We start from the raw sequence: 20759 nt of genomic DNA, 5'->3' as shown, positions 1-20759 counted from the left end.
TTTATTTTATGGTAATAAATTTTGGATAAACGCGGCGCTAAGAAATTACTACATCTATCTACTAACTATCACATTGATTTTAGTTTGAGTTGAAAGGTTTACATTAATTTGGAGAGAGACATAGAACAGTGGGGCGTGTCGACTACATTATAGGAAGGCCGAAAGACAACTGTTGCATTTCCGTTGCTTTATTGTCTATGGTCTATCGATGACCATAGACAATAACATGACAGTTGTAGAGTTATATACAAAACCTCTACAGTTCTACCTACAATCCAATGTGGATCTTTCCGATGTTCAAACCCACTACTGACTCGAATCGCCATCTTCATCCAACTCAGACCGGCTGCTCTTCTGATGTCGTCCATCCATCTAGAAGGGGTCTTTTAATACTTTAACGATTCATTCGAGGACACATTGTAGAACCCGCTGATGGACATTTTCATTTCTTATTTTATCTTTCAATGAAATTTAACCATTGGGCATTCCAGCGATCATAAAATACGGGTGCGAATGCAAAAACTTTAAATCAATGATTACTTTTGTTTTGATTTCAATTTTTAAGTATTATTACCTTTACCCTTCAAAAGGTCCAATGTGGCAAAAACAATGGATCAAATCTAAGTCCAAGATCTATTTTTTGTAAGAACGAAACCATGTTACATCTGAAAAATAATGTTTTGTATGAAAACAGTTAGCGACAATCATACGTTTTCATCTAATCAAAAAAAATCTAATCAATTGATCACAATTTATGTTTTAAAATACCGTATTAAAAGTGTTTATTCATTTAAAAAATTGTATACCTATCTCTAGTGGGATAGGGTGGAGATAGGCTGTTAAGATCTTACATAAATAGGGCACACTAAACTTTGTCAGTCAAACGTATTTTTGTTTTCATTGACCTAAAACTACAATGTGTAGATAGTGTTTGTTAGTTTTTAAAATTCAATTAAACCCTGCCTAATCCAAGCGATAGAGGATAATAGTCAGAAAATATTCATTTATCTGTAAAATATCTAAAATCATGACATTAAACCATACATAATTTTAGATATTTTATAGTAGAAGAATATTTTTTATCGATTATAGTTTGGTGTAGACAGGGCTTAATGAATTTTAAAAAACTAACCAACACCATCTGTAATATTATGTATTCTCAATTCAACGAAAACTTATAAGCACTATTTTTGACGGATCGCCCATAACATACCTAAACTATTATGGTTTAAATTCTAATGGATTCAAGCTCTGTACTATTCCATTTAAGTCGTTTTTATGATGTAAGTATGAGAATGTATGGATGAGGATTTAGGTATGTATAGGTGTGTATATACATATATATTATATTAGGTGAGTTTATATATATTATATTAGGCGAGTTTATATGTATAGTTTTTTAAAAATAAGGTTATAAAAAAGTAGGTACCATATAAGAGTATTATTAAAGACTAATATCTCATTAGTTAACTCTATAAATTATTTTTCTTAGAATTGACGATTTACACCTCTTGATTGTAGTATTTTTATTGTTTATAAAGAATGATGATCTATAATATGCTATGGAGTGTATTGTTATTAATAAGATAGGGTTTTTACTGACACTTCAACTATTCATAATTTGTTTGTTGTATTTTTTGTGACCTTTGACTTGATAGGTAGGTAATGGAGTTTTTACCTACTTTATTGTATTGATTTATTATATAAGCTAGAGTTAAGAGTGTTCGTTGTCAGTGTGTGTTTACCTTTGGTGAGTGTACACGACGCCTGAAGATGCCGAAAGGCGAAACCCGGGTCGCAAAAAATGACTTAAATGAAATAGTACAGATCTTGAATCCATTAGAATTTAAATTCAAATTCCATCAAGTACCTTCAGTCGATAGTATTAATATTATGGTTTAGTTTAGGCAGGGTTTAATTAATTTTTAAAAGCTAACCAGCACCATCTGCAATTTGTATTCTTAGTTCAATGGAAACAAAATAAATAAGTATGACTGACAAAGTTTAGTGTGTACTATTTACAGTGACGTCCCTAGACAAAATGCCGCCACATTTTTTTTATACACCACTTTTTATCATCCTTTCATGACTCCAATATCTAAGAATTGTGTTGTATGGATACATTACTAACAAGATATAGGTATACACTAAATCTAATATAAATGCCATCTCTGCTTTAATAGACAATATTGCGAGTCAATAGTCGACAGCGGAAGTAAACTACAAAAATGCGAACCCGACAAAAAAATTAATTCCTGTTGAAAATTATATAGTACCTAATTTATATATTTTGTTTCCAACCAGTGAGCTGATTTTTTTAATGGAAAGATATTTCCGTTATTACTAAGTTTAGGTACCTTTCTATATATACGTAATGATCCTCCTCGATTTGCCGCCCTTTGAGTAACTGCCGCCCCCAGGCTACGATCAATCTGCCTACCCCCACGGGACGTCACTGACTATTTATGTTTGATCTTAACAGCCTACCTCTACCCTTCGCCAATGGTATGTGTATGAGACTGACGAGGTAGCCAATTAAAAGTAGGTTCTAACTACGCAGAACAAATTTACTTAATTTATTTTAGATATACAATGTATTGAAGTCAAACTTTTTATTTTCTCACTAAATTTATCTGTGTAATAAAACCAAACAATATTTTGCTGTTTATTTAGTGAAATCATAAAAATATAACATTCACTTCTATCAATCGATAACGTTATGTAAACAACTCTTCATCTGCTTTTGTAGTGTAATCAAAATGATATGAAAACATATTTTTTTCTGTGATATCATTAATATTATCAAATATCACAGCTGATCAAGGATTTAAAGGTCGTCAGTCAGTCATTCGTTCAACCGTTATGGAGAGATGAGAGAAAGTAAGACAAATATCCATTCCTTCGCATCTATTCTATACACAAGACTGCTGTCAGATTGCAAAGATACCCCAAATTCTTTATTTTCGACCTTCACAGCACCTTGGACCTTAAAACAATGATTCAAGTGAATCAATCAGTAATGAAGGGTGGCATTAGATTGTTGAGATTCAACATAAATACTGCCCTGCTAAGTAAAAGGTTTTAGTGTAATGAGAACCCAAGTTTTAAACTACATTTTCTCTTATCTTATGTAAAATTATTGGATTATTTTCACATAATCTCTATATAGAAAGTGTATAAAACTTGGGTTCTCAGTTCTCAACACTGTCTTTTGACTTAGCTGGACAGAATAGTGCACACTAACCTTTGTCAGTCAAATGTACATATTTGTTTTCTTTGAACTAAGACTACAATGTGTACATAGAATTTGTTAGTTTAATTCAATTAAACCCTGCCCAATCCAAGAGATAGTTGTTGAATAGTCAAAAAATATTCATTTATCTATAAAATATCTAAAACTATGCCATTAAACGATATATAATTTTAGATATTTTATAGATAGAAGAATATTTTTTATCGATTATAGAATGGTGCCATAATCAATTTTTAAAATCTAACTAATACCATCTGTTATATGCTACGAATAAAAAAAAAGAGGAATGAGCATAATGTACAAATCACGGCAATCAGAAAGGCTGGCAAATATGGCCGACATTGCGTGATACACAAAATTACATACAAAGTTTACCGCACACATACAGACCACGTGATATTTGTTTACACGAAATCGTCGCTTTCAAGATGGCGAATTTGGTTGCCCGTTTTTATACTGCAATAAATCAGTATGTTCCTTCCTGTCTTTTTATATTTGTTGGTTATATGTATTTTTATTTCAACAAAAACAAATATGTATGACTGAAAACGTGCACATAACTTTTGTCAGATCGCCCATAACATACCTAAACTATTATGGTTTAGTTTAGGCAAGGTTTAATTGAATTTTAAAAACTAACCATCATCATTTACAGATTGTATTGTTAATTCAATGAAATCAAATGACTGTCAAAGTTTAGTGTGCACTACCGCGCGGTTTAAGCGTCGGCCTATAGTATCGTGGGTCCCAGGTTCGAATCTTGGGTCTGGCAAGTATACATATTATTTTTCAATTTGTGTATGAGTCAGAGTATGGACTTAATAGGTTGAGCAAGTGGCTGACATCCATTTTTTGTAAAAACAAAATCTGTTAATACAAACCTCCACTCTGTGGAGGCCTATATGATCTTATTAGGATCGGACATGGTCGAAAGAAAAAAAGAATTTTATGTTGAATCTTCTCATCATTGGAATGAACACATATTATGTAAAATAAAATCAATTTTCTCTATAGACCCACATAGCGGTTTGCAAAATAAATAAATACTGGAGTTGCTATGTCAAATTTGGGAAACAGAGCTATAGTGTGGAGATAGAATATATCTAAATATATAATAAACTTTACTATTCCATCAATTGTACTGGAATTAAAAATACGATTATGGTTACTAATTGTGTAAAGAAACAAATTATCTATGGCTTCATTGGAATGCTTTGTATTTTTATCTTCGTAAACAAATGAAATAAATCCAATTACAATTTATCTGTGTATTTATTTGTGAACTATGTAAATAGTTAATTATCTCGATTGAAAACGGCACCCAATCTGGTCTACATCTTATAAACACTTTTGCGACTCAAGATAATATCTGTTGAGATGGACAATAATTGATAAATTTACCTTTTGGATTTTAGACTACCATTCACAGCATGATCTGTAATCTACTGGCGACCAAAACGTACAACAAACGAATGCACAATGTAATATGATTTCTTAAATCTTAATTTCATCGAATGCTTTCTTTATCGAGTGCAAGGATAGAGTTTTTCAGTCAAATTTTAATAATATTACACTTACGGGTGACTTTTGTCATGGTGACAGTTTCGTCACTGTGTCAAAATACATTACAGTATATGGAGGTGCATGCACGAAGCGATGTGTCATTGGGGTGACTTTTTAGTTCCTCCAGCCGGCGGCTTTTGAGTAACGAAACTGTCACCGTGTTTGTAATTTTATATGGGCGCCCGCGCACGGTTGACAAGTTGTCACTCAGCGACGCGTCCGCCGCTCAGTTCAACACACTACGCTGCGATGCAAGGGGGGGCATACAAATGGCATCAGTATCGCTGATGAATCGGAGACCTATGGCATAATATGATCTGATAATATCCCAACTCCTCCTTTAAAGTTCCTAGTACCGTAAAATGCTGCAACTTTGCCTTTTTAACACAACATTGCCCAAAACAGTCAAATAAACTTAAGAAAATACCATATTTAATATTAGCAGTAGATACACATTAGCTTATTGATTTTGGTTTTAAAATATATTTGTCTGAATCTTTTAGTTTAGTCTTGCTCTACAAATTTATTTGTTGGTTGTGTAACTGGCATTTTATTGAACTAGGTGTTTTTAATAATATTATCTCGTGGTGCAATGCGTAAGGCGCTGGCCTTCCATCCGAGAGTTCTGGGTTCGAATCCAGTGAGGACACAATATTTATGTGTTTTTTTTAAAAGCTTGGGTGTTTGTGATTGTTCAATATTACTATCAACCACCTTGTACAAAAAGCAAAGTTGTGCTGTGAAATATTCATAGTATTCGGCATGAGAATTAAAATGCGTTTCTCTTGATTAACTTTATAGTGTCATAATGATGACGCATGTTTAAATTTTCGCATTTATCATTCTGCTGACCTTAGATAACAATTACTGTTAATTTTTTAACAACATTATTATTTGCCAAGCAATTTTACAATCAACGATTCATATTAATTGATGTTTGTAAACACTCCATATTGAATTTATAGGTAAATGACATCTGAGAATTGTGAAAAGCACAAGAGAAAACATCAAGGAATTAATAAATGGTGCATTTCCACATTACATTAGTTAAATAATTTAGTACTTATACCTGCGCATCTATTCTATACACAAGGCTGCTATCGGTCACTATCGGCAGCTATCGAAGGTAGTTATCATATTTATTTATTTAGGTATTATAATTGTTACAATAAGTTATCCGTCTAAACTGTCGAAACTGTCTAATGCGTCAATGACATTGAGCTACTTTACAAGCTGCTTGTTGGCGAAATTACAATCTGCCTGTAAAGTTGCCCAGTGTCATCATCGAACAAGGAAAAGTTAAAAGCCGGTCAACTTTACACGCTACACGCCGGCGTGTGGGCCTACTGTGTCTGCGCAGTAGAGTGTAGTAGCGACCTCCCGGTAAAAACGAACTACGTTCTGTCAAAATAGTCGCTAGCTTGTTGGCTTCTCAGCGAATGGAAAGTTCTGTGTGTCATCATCACAATCGCAGTAGCCCGCTTTTAAATTCGCCAACAAACAGCTCGTAAAGTAGCTCAATGTAATTGACGCATAACACTCTAAAGTTAAAACAGCCAAGAGAGCTGCTGTTAAAACATAGCACTTATTGTAACAATTATAATACCTCAATACATCAATATGATAAACTACCCTCGATAGCTGACGATAGCAGCCTTGTGTATAGAATAGATGCGCAGATCCATATTTTGGTAATAGTAGGGCGTATAGCTTTGTTATTTTTTATGAGAACTGATTATTAGCTACTTATACAACGTATTAGACTGTTATATAAGTGCATTAATTCGGGATGTATTCTGTCTTCTTCCAACAACTCTCTTTATTTGTCCCTATCCACACGGTGGCCGTTTTCCAATTTGGTACCTGAAACATACGGCTATCGGTAACATGTAAATTGTACGTAAAACATTTCACTGCGGCACAGTTCGCCGTATGCTTTCTTAATCCTTGTGCTCCAATTTTAATAGATTCAATATGAACTTTAATTTAATTTTCATAGGTGATTTTGGCAAAATTCATATCGGCTATTTTCAAAATTTGTTTGCTGCTGGTTTTCTGTAAGTAAAGTGTAAACCGACAAGAACCGTGTTTTATTTAGACATGAATTTTATGTCAGTACTATACGACCCAAAAGGTTGGACGGTCTTTAATATACGGCCATATATTTCCGAAAAAACATTTCATGGTGAAGTGTGATATGGCGAACTGCATACATACAAGTTTCCGCACACGAGAATCAATCAATCACGCATCACAAAATCCATGGAGACTATGATGTACACAGATGCGTCTGTTTTCACATACTTCAGTACTATTTAACTAAGTACTTATAAAATTAACTATGGAACTGTTGCTAATGATATGTAAATTGATTATGTTGTCAACAGTTTATCACTGCGGCAGTAGTATGGGCTGGTCTCCAGAGTTCTGGTTCGACACGGTGCCCACGGATGAGAATTGGAGTCCAAGGCTTGCCATCTTCGGGGACATGGGCAATGAGAATGCACAGGTGAACATATTATTATTTACCTTCTTAAAATATTTTATAATACATAAAAAACTATTTTTTATTCAACGAATAATTCACAAGCTTTAAGAATGTTACATTCTTTTGTTGAACATATATAATTTGAAAACACTTTTGAGAAATATACAACCACTTGATTTTCCCTCCACCACCCGTTATGCAGGCGTATAGCGTGGCATAACGAACTAGTGAAGCGCTCAAAGTTTTGCCGAAGGTGTTCCCAAGACCTTGGTTGGCATGCACTACTAGAGTGTGCGTGATTTTTACTTCGATATAATGTATTACAGTCAATTCTCGATGAGAAAAAACATTCTCGCTCATCATAAAATGACGCAAACCAAGTTGCAATGGCCGACCGGTCCAATTGAATGTCGGACTGACTTGCGGACTGACTTTCAACCGACATATAGGGACACTCCCAGAGGATGTGATCGGCATTCTGCTATATATAACCACTATGTTGATTAGTAGTTTAACATGTTTTGTTTGGTTCATTATTTTTTATGTTAAAAATGCCTGTCAACAATGGCTATCCTGTGACTGCCGGAGTCAATGCTGTGTATCATGTTGATTGAATAATCTCAAAAAATTGCGCCTCACAGTAACCTACATTATAATAATATAATAACTCATCAAAGATCTGTCAATCTCCCTACGTAGCCGTAGCCCAACTCCATACAATAGCCATAAAGTGTTGTAATACCTACACAAAGATATAGGCTAAACTCTTTTGTTCACATTGGTGGTTGTAATAAAATTTTGTCATCTTGTGAATTTCAGGCTTTGGTCCGATTGCAACAAGAAACTCAACGGGGTATGTACGATGCTGTGATTCACGTCGGTGACTTTGCCTACGATATGAATTCGGAGAATGGAGAAATCGGAGACGCCTTCATGAGGCAGCTGGAGCCATTGGCAGGCTATCTTCCGTACATGGTCTGCCCTGGTAACCACGAAGAAGCCTAGTAAGTGTACATCGACTGATTTGAATTATTTAAAAATCATATTTTGCCAAATCATGAATAGTGCAAAATCAATGAAATTGCAACCTAAAAAACTAGCAACATCTTTTATTGATATGAAATTATTGGTCTGTAATCGTAATAATCTTTGTATGTAAATAATTAGCGTAGAATTTTGGAGAAATAATATAGGTTTAGAAGCTTCTTATACACAGATAATTTTTTTAACGAGGAAAGATTGTTAGCCACTCGCGTAAGCCATTGGGTCTTTGTCAAATACAAATTGAAAAACTAATCGTAATTTTTTAGTCTGTGTGCTGCTGTGTTCTGTCTTTTAAGCAAGACACATGGTAATATTAAAAGCATCCATCTTTTTTTATATCACTGCGGGAAGTGATATTTCATTCGACCGTTTACTAGTCTCTTGGGGGTCTAAATTTGAAATCTCTCTTTCTGTCCACGCCTGTCTGTCCAATATGAAGTTTTTGCCACTGAGCTACATAATACGTATGATTTTGTAAACATATGACATGTCACATAAACTCATGGACGCCTATCGCAAAAATATTAATGTCACATTTATGGCAGATGACCTTTGTGACATTGGCAGAAGGAAAGAGAGTACATCCTATACTGTGAGGTTTTGTAATAACAGTTTTTGCCTCTCGAGGAAAATCAGGTCATGTTTGCGTTCTCAATATTTTGCACTATGTACATTACAGATTGCACAATCTATCGTAGATAACATCAAGTTAATATCTATTTTATGTGACATGTCACACATTATATAATTAGATGTAACTATAATAATTCTTTTCTTAAGGTGACGCATCAGTGAAACGCCAAATAATTTTCAACTGTACGCGCGACGAAATTTTGTACTCGCTTCGCATTCATTGAGAGAACGTCGAGTCAGACATACATCACTTTGCTGCGTGATGGCGACGGGCCAATTAATTCTAAAATCGTGTAAAGATGACTAAAAACGTTACCCATTTACTTTAAAAAGAAAACATGTCAATGAATATATTATTATTGTTACTAATAGAATAATAAACAGAACATAAAATGGACGTATGTTGGATTTATATGAGAAATAATATTTCGTTTGACAGGCGTCTTTTGCACCCGCGACCCGCAATCCGCACATCGCCTAGCAACGATCTTTTTAGACCGTGCCTCAACTAATGCATGGCCTTAACAATCAGGCATCTGATATATCACATGATTTGTGACAGCTGCGTAGAAACAGATAGTATGACCATCTCTAAATTTGTGGATGCTTGTTTTGTTCAATTTCTCGATGCATCAAGGAGCCAATGAGGTTGAATATATTATGACTATCAACCACTATTCATCAAATAGTTTGTTAGAATAACCTTTATATTGGGTGGGCAAGATCTGTACTAAATTGTAGAGCCAATGAATATAAATATAAATGTCAGATTTCAACGGTTCCATGAATAAATAAATTTATCGACAGTCATTCAAATATAATAGCTACTTTTTATTTTGCCTCAAACATAATCGCTAAAAATGGAAAACCGTTCAGTGAAGGAGAATATATTTTATGAAAGAAGCACGGTTAAAATGGTAGGTACCACGATCTTTTTGAAAATTTTGAAAACAAGGAAAAATTTATTCAAAGAATAAAAGATATACCTTCGGCTAGAAACACAATGAAAAATAGAATCTCATGAACTCAATTGTAATTTTTAAACTTTTTTAATAGATTTCTTAAAAACCATTTTTTCATATTTGAAAAACACCCATGAAAAACCGGTCGGCACGTCAGACGGTAAAAAAATAATGTTTGGGAAATTTCGGCACGCGTACGTAAAAAGGTTCGCCAACCCTGGACTATACTATTAATTTGCTGCCTCGTCAGGCTCATACACGTACATATATAATCAGACAATCTTCAATACGATTCATTCAATAAACGTTCTTTCAGCAACTTCAGCAACTATCGTAATAGATTTTCGATGCCCGGAGGCACCGAAGGTATGATGTACAGCTTCGACTTGGGCCCCGTTCACTTCATCTCACTCTCCACGGAGTTCTACTACTTCCTCAACTACGGCCTCAAACAGCTGATCCTGCAGTACGATTGGCTCGAACAAGACCTCCAAGAGGCCAATAAGTTTGAGAACAGGTACGGCAAACTGTCAATAAGTTTTAAAATTATATTTATGTTTTTATTTTGTTATGTAGTGCATATTTGTCATAATGAGTTCTGTTTGTTGATTTTTTTTTAAATATTTTTAACACTACATCAGGCCACGAGGCCAAACAGTAATTCTATTGTGAAATACACTGGGAATCAAACGTGGAGCAGTATGAGGGGTCCGGACAAAACTGCCCGAACCAAAACCGTCCGGACATTGCCGCCCAGACTTTGCCGCCAAAACAATTTAGAAATGAGACAATTTTTATTCTTACATTTTTAGATACACAAATAAAAAAAACATACTAATAAAGATATATAAAAAAATAGTAGAAATTCCAGGTATGCCATTAGGGAACTCAGGTGTAGGCTGTGCAGCTGCATCACACATATTATTGGCATTTTCTTTGTTTTTAGTACTAAGTGTTAAAAGCTGATGATTTGATTGAAGTTATTACTCTATTAACAGCTGCAACAGATTAAATCTCAAGTTACACTGATTATCGTGAGTATAAAAATTTCTATCGATACGCAATACGAAAAACCAAAAAAGCACTTGTTTTATATATTCCTGTATTTTTTGCGGGCGGTTTTGTCTAGGCGAATTTGTCTGGGCGGTATTGACGAGTATTGGTACGGGCGGATTTGGTTTGGCGGCAATGACCGGGCGGTTTTGTCCGTTACATATAAATTGTACGTAAAACATTTCACCGTGGCACAGTTCGCAGTGAACTTTCTTATTGGAAAAAGATGACTGTGTACTATACGGTCTCCAATTTTATTAGGCTCAATATGAACATTAATTCAATTTTCATAGCTGATTTTGGCAAAATTCATGAATTCAAGAATGAAAACCTAACCTAACCTAACAAATAATCCAGTATATCGGCTATTTTCAAAATTTGTTTGCTCCTGGCTTCCTGTAAAGTGTAAACCGACAAGAACCGTATTTTATGTCAGTACTATATGACCCAAAGAGGTTGGACGGTCTTTAATATACGGCCATATATTTCCGATACTCTCACGGTGAAGTGTGATACGGTGAACTGCATACATACAAGTTTCCGGACATGGGTGTTTATACTAAAATTATTATAATACAGCCGAGGCTGGTTTCCCCCAGAGGATATTTTGAATTGGTAACATACAGTTTTAAAACACAATATTTATACAACTTCTATTGGCGCATGCAACTTTACAAATTCTAAACATCACACTTATTTATTTATATCTTCCATTTTTTAAAAATTGAAATTCAATAAATTATACAGTCGATTTGTTCTATTATGCTATTTACCTCGTGTAAACGAGACTTTTTTTAACCGTGGCTGAGTACCGACTAATAACTAAGGAGAGCAGACCCCGAATTTGAATACGTCCGGCCGATAATTCCAGAAAGCGACGTCCATGGATCGTAGTGTACGGTCACCGCCCCATGTACTGTAGCTCGCTAAACAAAGATGACTGCACGCAGTACGAGTCGGTGACGCGCGTCGGCCTGCCCTTCACGCACGCCTTTGGTGAGTCACCCTCCCCTCAGCAACTCGCCGGGTGTCAGAATAACCACTACTAAAACCCGGACGAATGAGGTGCAACGCTGGGCGTCTACAGCATGACAGATGCAGCGTCGGAATGCGATTTTATCATTACAGCTTGTGTTTTATTGTCAGAGAAACAGTTACGGCACATAGGGAGAGCATTTTATTAGTATCCGTTATCCGCTCTTGACAGTGCTTACATATTTAGAAAGCAGTGGCAAAGGGTGGAGGTAGGCTGTTAAGATCCGACATAAATAGTCCACAATAAACTTTGTCAGTCATACGTATTTGTTTTTATTGAACTATGATTTCAATTTACAGATGGTACTGGTTATTATTTAAAAATAAATTAAACCCTGCCGAAACCAAACCATAATAGTTTTGGTATATTTTGGGCGATATGACAAAATTATACACACTTTTTCATTCGATTAAGAATACATATTACACATATTGTTGGTTAATTTTTTTAAATTTCATTAAGCCCTGCCTAAACCAAACTATAATAGATAAAAAAATATTATTCTATCTATAAAATATCCAAAGTTATGTATGCTCTTTAATTGCATAATTTTAGATATTTTATAGATAGACGAGTATTTTTTGACTCTTATCTATTATGGCTTGGTTTTCGCAGGGTTTAATTGAATTTTAAATCAAATGTAAATTGTAGTTTTATTTCAATGAAAACAAATACGTGTGTGACTGACAAAGTTTAGTGTGCACTATTTATGGAGGGTGTTAACAGCCTACCGCAATCCTGCGCGACTGATATATGTACCTCAATAATAAAGAGGGCGGGTTACGTCTGTTTAAAAATGTTACTTGGACTCGAGTCAACGGATACTTCATTATTATGCTCTCTCATAGACAATTGTATAGTTTTTCTTGTCTTAGTGCCGTAATGCTTATTAATCTTATCATTACTGTATTCACAGCTATAGTTATTGGCAGAGTGTTATTTATTGCTCCGATTTGATGTCATTTTATAGTACATTAACACCGTAGTAAGTATCAAAATGTAGGCTTATTAATTTGAGTATTTTCTGGTTTTTTCCTCACATTTATCACATCTCATACATAATAACTAATTAATACCCGTGATACTGTACTTCTTTATTGTCTTCCGATGGTGCTACAGCTCGATTCGAGCCTTGGCTTCCTATATCGCTTTCCTCTAACTGACACAATCATCTGTACTTCCTTATTCTTTGGTTCCCAACTAGGACCATGTTCGGTACCCGTGTCTCCGGTATGTGATGGCGTGGATGGTGGAGAGTTTCCAACTTTGGCACACCTTCACTTACAAATCTGTATTACCGCTGCAGAATCATCCTCTCTAAGGCGCCGATCACTCCGGATGGTTACTATTTTATATAAAACACCTTTGTTTTTTTACTTTTCATCGCCGAAAATCGACGATGTAATGTCGATGCAGTTTATAAATTTAGGTTTCTCATGAATATGTCGATTTTTCAGATTTGGTTTGTTCAGATTCAGTTTTTAGTTTTCCAACATAATGAGGCGTTTGTTATGAAACTGTTATGATGAATTACAGTCGAACTTGGTTATTACGATCACGGAAATAGCGTTATCTTGGATGTAATGAGGAAACATTCGTTGACATTTTAGTTTATGATTTTCTCCATACATTTATTCAATTTTATAACGAGCTACTTCTCGGATATACCGAGCAAAACTATTAATGTGTCCGTTTAAAAACAAAAGAGTAGTTTACTAGACCGATGCCGCCGGGATCGAATAACTTTTATGACACTAGTTAAGTGTCTTAAGTACCTAATTGGTGTTTTCACCGGCAACATTGAAAAAGTATCCACGCATATGGTTGAAATTGCATGTAAAAAATCCAAGCTTTGTAGTTTATGAATGCTATGCTTGTTTCGGGGATTTTTACGATGGTTTTCAGATGTTTTATGTTCTATGCTTAAATAGAACGTGGCGTGAAAAATGTTATATAACGATATAACGAGTAATGCTTATAATGAGCAAATTCAATCGGTCCCATCTTCCTCGTAATAACCAAGTTCGACTGTATTAGAGTTTGAGTCACTGCCATTTGACTGTACGGGTTAACATATCCCATAATATTGTCCGCGTTTACTGATGACAATTGAAATAACAAATAAAATACACATACGCTTTGCGCTCACTTCAGATTGTTTTATTCCTTCTAGAGGAAGGTGTCGATGAGTTTTACAGTTACGGTGTTTTTTTCAGTTTTGATTTTTTTCTTGAGTGATCTGCGATTTGAATTAGACTAGATACCACTGTGGCAGTGTCTAAAAGAGAGCCCGTTTGCTCTCAATTTCAGGAAGCTCCGCCCGTGGATCGTTGTCTATGGTCACCGTCCGATGTATTGCAGCAATCTGAATCCGGACGATTGCACGCATCACGAGACGATAACACGCGTCGGGTTGCCATTTTTGCATATCTTTGGTAAGCTCCCGCTACTAACACACACTAAATCACACGCTTCACTGCTTTGTAGAACGTTTAACAGTGCACATGTAGAATTAACAGATTGTGCATCATTAGAAATTGCTATTATGTTGTTCTGTCCCGGCTAAAATTCACTAAATCGATCCTTTGCAATGTCATCCATGGCCCCCACAAAGGGTGGGCTGATAGGGCTCTAGCCTGGGGGCCCGGGCTTTGGTGGGGCCCGGCTTGGCGGGTTGACCGGATAAGTTTAGAGATTAGCTTTAACAGTAGAATAGTCGCCTGCAGCGCTATTATACTTAATGACAATTAACATTTTAAATTATATAATGTAATTTTTGATTATTGTGTGTTGATACTCGACAACTCCATAATTAAAGTAGATGTCTTAAAAATCGCTAATAATACTCTGTATAATTACCCTTTAATTGACCTAAAACAGAATTTTAAAAACATTAACGTAGTGCGTCACTGCTTTTAATCTTAGCGATAGGTAGGGGGCCCACCAAAGATCCTAGCCTGAGGGCCCACTACGTGATGTGGGGACCATAATGTCATCTATTCATAAAAATATAAAAATTGTAGCTAAAATATCGAGTGCTTAAAGTCAGACAACGTTATCTACAAAAAAGTGTTTTTTTTTTTTTTAAGATAACGTTATTTTACATTTACGGCTACATGATAGTCAAACAACGTTATGTCAATTTTTTCTAATTTCTTATTAAATCGTCAGTAAAGTTTAACGCTAACTACATAAGTAACCCTTGTTTTCATATTTTTTAAAAACTATCCCTATAAATTTTAACATCATCATAAGCAAGATAAATGTACAATACACAATAAATTATAAAATATTAACATTAGGTTTTAAATAAACATTTCCCTTGTTGAGTAACAAGAATCTAAAATAACGATTTTTGGCTCTCCTGTAAAGTTGCACTTTTGTAGATAGTGTTGTTTGACACTAAGCCCTCGATATGTAACGCACTTTATGTCTTAATTGTATACCAACGGTGGCCTAGTTGGTAGAGAACCTATCTTTGAAGCCACAGCTGGCAAAAAATGTATTTTATTTTTTCAATGTGTGTTTCTACCTGTGCAAGTAACCGATTTACTTTTAGCTTTGGTTCTTACCCCTCTTACTCCATCTAGTTTTAAAGAATGGCATGATTTGTTCCTGCATTCAGTGTTGTCCTTTTGTATAATATTATGTATTCTCTTCTTGCGCTAGTCAGAAATTTGTCCTATATATTAAATATGATATAATATTAAATATACCTACATAATAAAAAAGGTATGAATGTTTACTTTCACATAATATGTGTTTTCTTTCTTCCCTATCAATATATTTTTTTGCTTTGATTATTCCCCGCAATAATGTATTGTATAATTGAAAACATTCCATAGATATAAATTGTGATTGTTGAAAGCTTTATTATGATATGTATATAAGCCTTAAGGTTATCAGTTGATGCATCAACCTCAGTTGATGCACGCTCTAAAAAGATTGTGTCTAGGCGATGCGCGGATTGTCAAATCCAATATAATTTGTCATATAAATCCAACATGTGTCCATTTAATGTTCTGTTTATTGTTCTATCAGTTACAATAATAATATATTCATTGACATGTTTTCTTTTTAAAGTAAATGGGTACCGTTTTTAGTCATCTTTACACGATTTAAAAATTAATACGCCCGTCGCCATCACGAAACAAATTGACGTGTTTCCAACTCCAAAGAGTCCAAAATTTCGTCGCGCCTATAGTTGAAAATTATTTGCCGTTTCACTGATGTATCACCTTAATGCGATTTAATTGCAGTAATCTGAACAATGTAGTCGCAGTCATGACCAACGTTCCCTCTAATTATTTTTCTATTGTGTGTGCGGATCATCAACGCATCTGAGCAGTGTCACTCGTCACCCGGTGCGGTAAATTTACACCCCCCCCCTAGACAAGCACACACATACAATTTTTATTAAAACTTATATTTTTACCGACAACTACTACAATCCGCCGTTATTTTTAATAATTGAAAGCACAAAATCAAGCTCTATAATTTACCGGTATCCAATTGTCAAATTCAGTAGTCCGCAGCATACAAGTATACAACGCAGATGAGACGGGTTTATTTTGGAAACTACTCCTTTGTAAAACGTACGTTCATCGCGAAAAAAGTAATGTAGCAGGGAGGAAAGTGCCCAAGGACCGCATCACAATTATTATGCCGTGCTCCAATGCAGCCGGGACACACAAATTGAAGCTTTTGGTCATAGGGAAAGCCAGAAATCCTAAGCCATTCAAGAATATCTGCCTCACTGAACAACTGGTTGTGTCAAGTGATTTACTGTTTAATATTCAGGTAGTTAATAAATATGTATAATTTAGTAAATACTTGATTTTGATTATAAATAAAACCGTAATTTGCTATTACAAATTTTTCAAAAAAAATATTTACGAACCACCTGTTTTAATTTTTACCATATTTTGTATGCATACACTATAATCCGCCGCTTTCACTAATTGGACACTTGTCTGGTTTTTGGGGTGGCGGATTACTGGGAGAGTACTTTAATAATAACACTAACAACGATAATTTATGAAGTACATAAAAAAATAAGAAATAAAGAAAAAATAGTATTTGTTGATAAAATATATGAAATACTAAACTTGCAGAACGTTTTTTTTAAATATATATTAAATCTATATATTTGTATGATGGGTTGTTTTTGTACAATATGAACACTAAATGTATATCTTTTCACCCCAACGAGTGGGGTGATGCAACAAATATTTTTTTTCGAAGAATTGTGCATTTGAGCAAAACTAAAATCTGGGAAAGGAAACTTTCTTTTACAAGATTTTTGTGTGAGGACTGTGCGGGGGATGAAAATATGTGTACGGACACATTTTGGTAGGTGTACACACATGCACACAGGTGCACACACGTGCACACCTTACAGGGAACATTGGTCATGACGATGACATCATCATATTATATTGTTACAAGTGAATTATTGATGTTTACAGATTTCTATAATGCCGTTGACTGGCTCATTCAGGTCACTTGAAAAATTATTTTACTTACCGATTTTTACCCTATGTGGCAAACTAAATAGATATACATGTTGGATGTTTATTGGGTACATATTTATGACCGTGATTTGTTCTTTTTTTATGGTGCTACATCCCAGGGTGGGATTTTGCTTCTTCCACTGACTCCTATTCCTTGTCATTCCTCTCCAGTCCCCCTCCGCACAGTCACTTGGACTCATCTAGGTCACTTCCGCTAGGGCAGGGTTGTCGAACCTTTTTACGTACGCGTGCCAAAATTTTCCAAATATTATTTTTCGACTGTTTGACGTGCCCAGAAGTTTTCACGGAGAAAAAAATGGTTTTTAAGAATTCTATTAAAAAATTATGACATCTTAGATATCACTCACAGAACATAGCACACATAATAGCTTTATCACTTTTTTCAATTACATCATACAATCGGTCAACCAATTTTAAAACTGTCTGCCAGAATTACTACTACAAGCTCCATCAAGTTTTTGTTTCATATTTGGTACAGCCATTTTTGTGGGTAGAAATGAAATTGTTTGTAATTGTATTACTTTTACTTAGTTTGGTTCCTTGCACGTAAATTGATACCAAAACTGCTCCGATTATATGAAGCATTCTCTCGCTACAGTGGTCTCAAGCATTGTAAATTGATCAAAATCAGAGCTTTGCGGTGCGGTTTTTCCCGCCGCCTGATGAGGTTAGTGCGATAATATTATATGAGACGCATAACCGACCTATGCAATAATATACATATATTAAAATTAATGCGTATTCTTGAAGAGTATTTGCCTGCTATTTTTTATACAATGCTATCTGTCATTTATTATTATTATAGGTATTTTTCTCTTAAAAATAAAACATTCGCGTGCAACTAATGGCATGCGGCGGCTCTCGTGGTGCAGTGTGTAAGGCGCTGGCCTTCCGCCCGAGAGTTCTGGGTTCGATTCCCGGTGAGGACACAATACTTATGTATTTTTCTCAAAGCCTGGGTGTTTGTGATTGTCCAAAATTACTAACAACCACCTTGTACGAAAAAGCAAGGACATGGTTATTAATAATTCTAAAAAACAATGGCATGCGTGCCATAGGTTCGCCACCACTGTGCTAGGGTATCCAACTGGTTAAGATCTTTGATGTCCTGTCATTGAGCATTGTCTGTGTAATGTGGGAAAGGGATAGTTGATAAAATTCCATGTTATAATTGAGTAGAGGGGGTGGAAAGTGGGTAGCAGTTACTGATTGAAACGTTGTTAATTTTCGCTCGCACAAAAATCTATTTTACTCTGAAAATACTTGCCATTTCAATTGTCTCCGTATTTTGTGAAGGTCTGGAAGAGCTATTCTACAAGTATGGTGTTGATTTGGAAATCTGGGCGCACGAGCATTCGTACGAGCGTCTTTGGCCGATCTACGACTACACCGTTTATAACGGATCCTATGAAGAGCCTTACGTCAACCCGCAGTGAGTGTAACAATAATTAATCTTACACGAACCTGAACAGTGTCTCGAAGAATAAGATAATTTTTATTTTATTGAATATATATAAACTGAAAACACTTCTTAGAAAATATATAACCACTAGAAAAAATCCTTTTGAAAAAAATATGACATCCAGCAGGATTCTAACCTGCGCCCCTCGGGATTCGAACCCATGTGCACTGACCACTATGCTATACGTGTCTTATCTAATTGCGACAAATACTCTGAAGCGCTTTCTAAATTGCGTTACTTATTGACAATCAGCTTTTGTATTTTAAATCATATTACAGTCGAACTCGGTTATTACGATCACGGATATAGCGAGATCTCGGATGTAACAAGGAAACATTCGTTGACATTTTGGTTTATGATCTTTTCCATACATTTATTCATTTTTATAACCAGTTACTTATCGGATATACCGAGCTAAAAATTGTCAAAATTTTTCTTAAAACTTAATGTGTCGATCGAAAAACTTTTCGACCCTAAGCAATAAAATCCGACCGGACAGGATGCCGCCGGGATCGGATTACGGTTATGTGTCTAAGTACCTACCTAATTGGTGTTTTCGCTGACAATATTGAAAAAGTTTCCACGCATATGGTTGAAATTGCATGTAAAAAATCCAAGATTTGTGAAGTCAGTACGTACTTACCAGCGTTCATTACAATAAACAACTTCTTTTGTAGTTTATGAATGTCATGCTTGTTTCGGGAAAAATTCTAATTGTGTATTTTTGTTTTATGTGACCGCTCATTTAAAAATACCTGTTCTCTGATATAACAAGAAACGCTTACAACGAGCAAATTCAGTCGGTCCCATCTTCCTCGTACTAACCAAGTTCGACTGTAATTACCTTAATTAGTAACTGGTGTCGGGATCACTCTTTTTTTGTTATAGTGTACTTGCACTTCCTAATAATTTAATAAACACTTTTTTTATTATTTTATTTTATTAGGTACTCGGTTTTCATCACAATCACTATTTAACTTAAATTAAACAAGTTTTTGAATATTTTCAGAGCTCCAGTCCACATCATAACCGGATCCGCCGGTTGCAAGGAAGGCCGAGAACCATTCGTCGGTAAGTATTCAGTGAATTGTTTATAATCCTTCTTCGATGAAATTATTTCGTTGGTTTATTTGTTATTTCTTATATTTTATGCGTTATTTTTACAGTCACACCTCCGGAATGGTCAGCCTATCACAGCCAGGACTATGGATACACGAGAATGAAAGCATATAACGCTACACACATGTACCTTGAACAGGTAAAATAGATTTTTTGAATTCATTCATACACTCATATGACGGCAGGGTGGAGAATGCAACACAAAATCAAAACCGCAGCCGCCGACACAAAATTACATTCTAATGGATTTAAGCTATGTATTATTCGATTTGAGTCGTTTTTTGCGACCCGGGTTTCGCCTTTCGGCATCTTCAGGCACTGTGTGTACTCACCAAAGACAAACACACACTGACAACGAACATTCTTAACTTATATAATAAATCAATACAATAAAGTATATAAAAACTCCATTACCTACCTATCAAGTCAAGGGTCAGAATAAAAAATATAACGAACAAATTATGAATAGTTGAAGTGTTAGTAATAAGACCCCGATCTTATTAATAATAATAATACATTCGATAAGCATATTATAATAAATTGTAAATAATAGGTCATTAGTACTTACAAACAATAAAAATACTACACTCAAGAGGTGTAAATTTGTCCATT

The 20759-nt window shown here is 35.0% G+C and overlaps 1 protein-coding gene across 2 annotated transcripts in view; it reads left to right on the top strand.

Moving 5' to 3' along the window:
- The window catches only part of LOC147070767 (acid phosphatase type 7), a 36827-nt gene that overhangs the window by 6386 nt on the left and 9682 nt on the right, over window positions 1-20759 (top strand). The window contains exons 3-9 of one of the 2 annotated variants that reach the window (XM_085949189.1): window positions 7204-7325; window positions 8124-8308; window positions 10260-10460; window positions 14343-14467; window positions 18863-18998; window positions 20038-20099; window positions 20195-20286. In XM_085949189.1, the coding sequence (XP_085805315.1) occupies window positions 7204-7325; window positions 8124-8308; window positions 10260-10460; window positions 14343-14467; window positions 18863-18998; window positions 20038-20099; window positions 20195-20286 (923 nt within the window). Of the gene's footprint in view, window positions 1-7203; window positions 7326-8123; window positions 8309-10259; window positions 10461-11867; window positions 11993-14342; window positions 14468-18862; window positions 18999-20037; window positions 20100-20194; window positions 20287-20759 lie in introns of both variants that reach the window. The other variant, XM_085949188.1, reaches the window with a different exon arrangement.

This window comes from Rhyacophila brunnea, unplaced genomic scaffold (genome assembly GCF_057557595.1).
Source record: "Rhyacophila brunnea isolate RB1 unplaced genomic scaffold, BYU_Rbru_1.0 scaffold_21, whole genome shotgun sequence".
Classification (NCBI taxonomy): Eukaryota; Metazoa; Arthropoda; class Insecta; order Trichoptera; family Rhyacophilidae; genus Rhyacophila; species Rhyacophila brunnea.
Note: the sequence above shows the minus strand (reverse complement) of the source record. Positions and strands in the feature narration are given on the sequence as shown.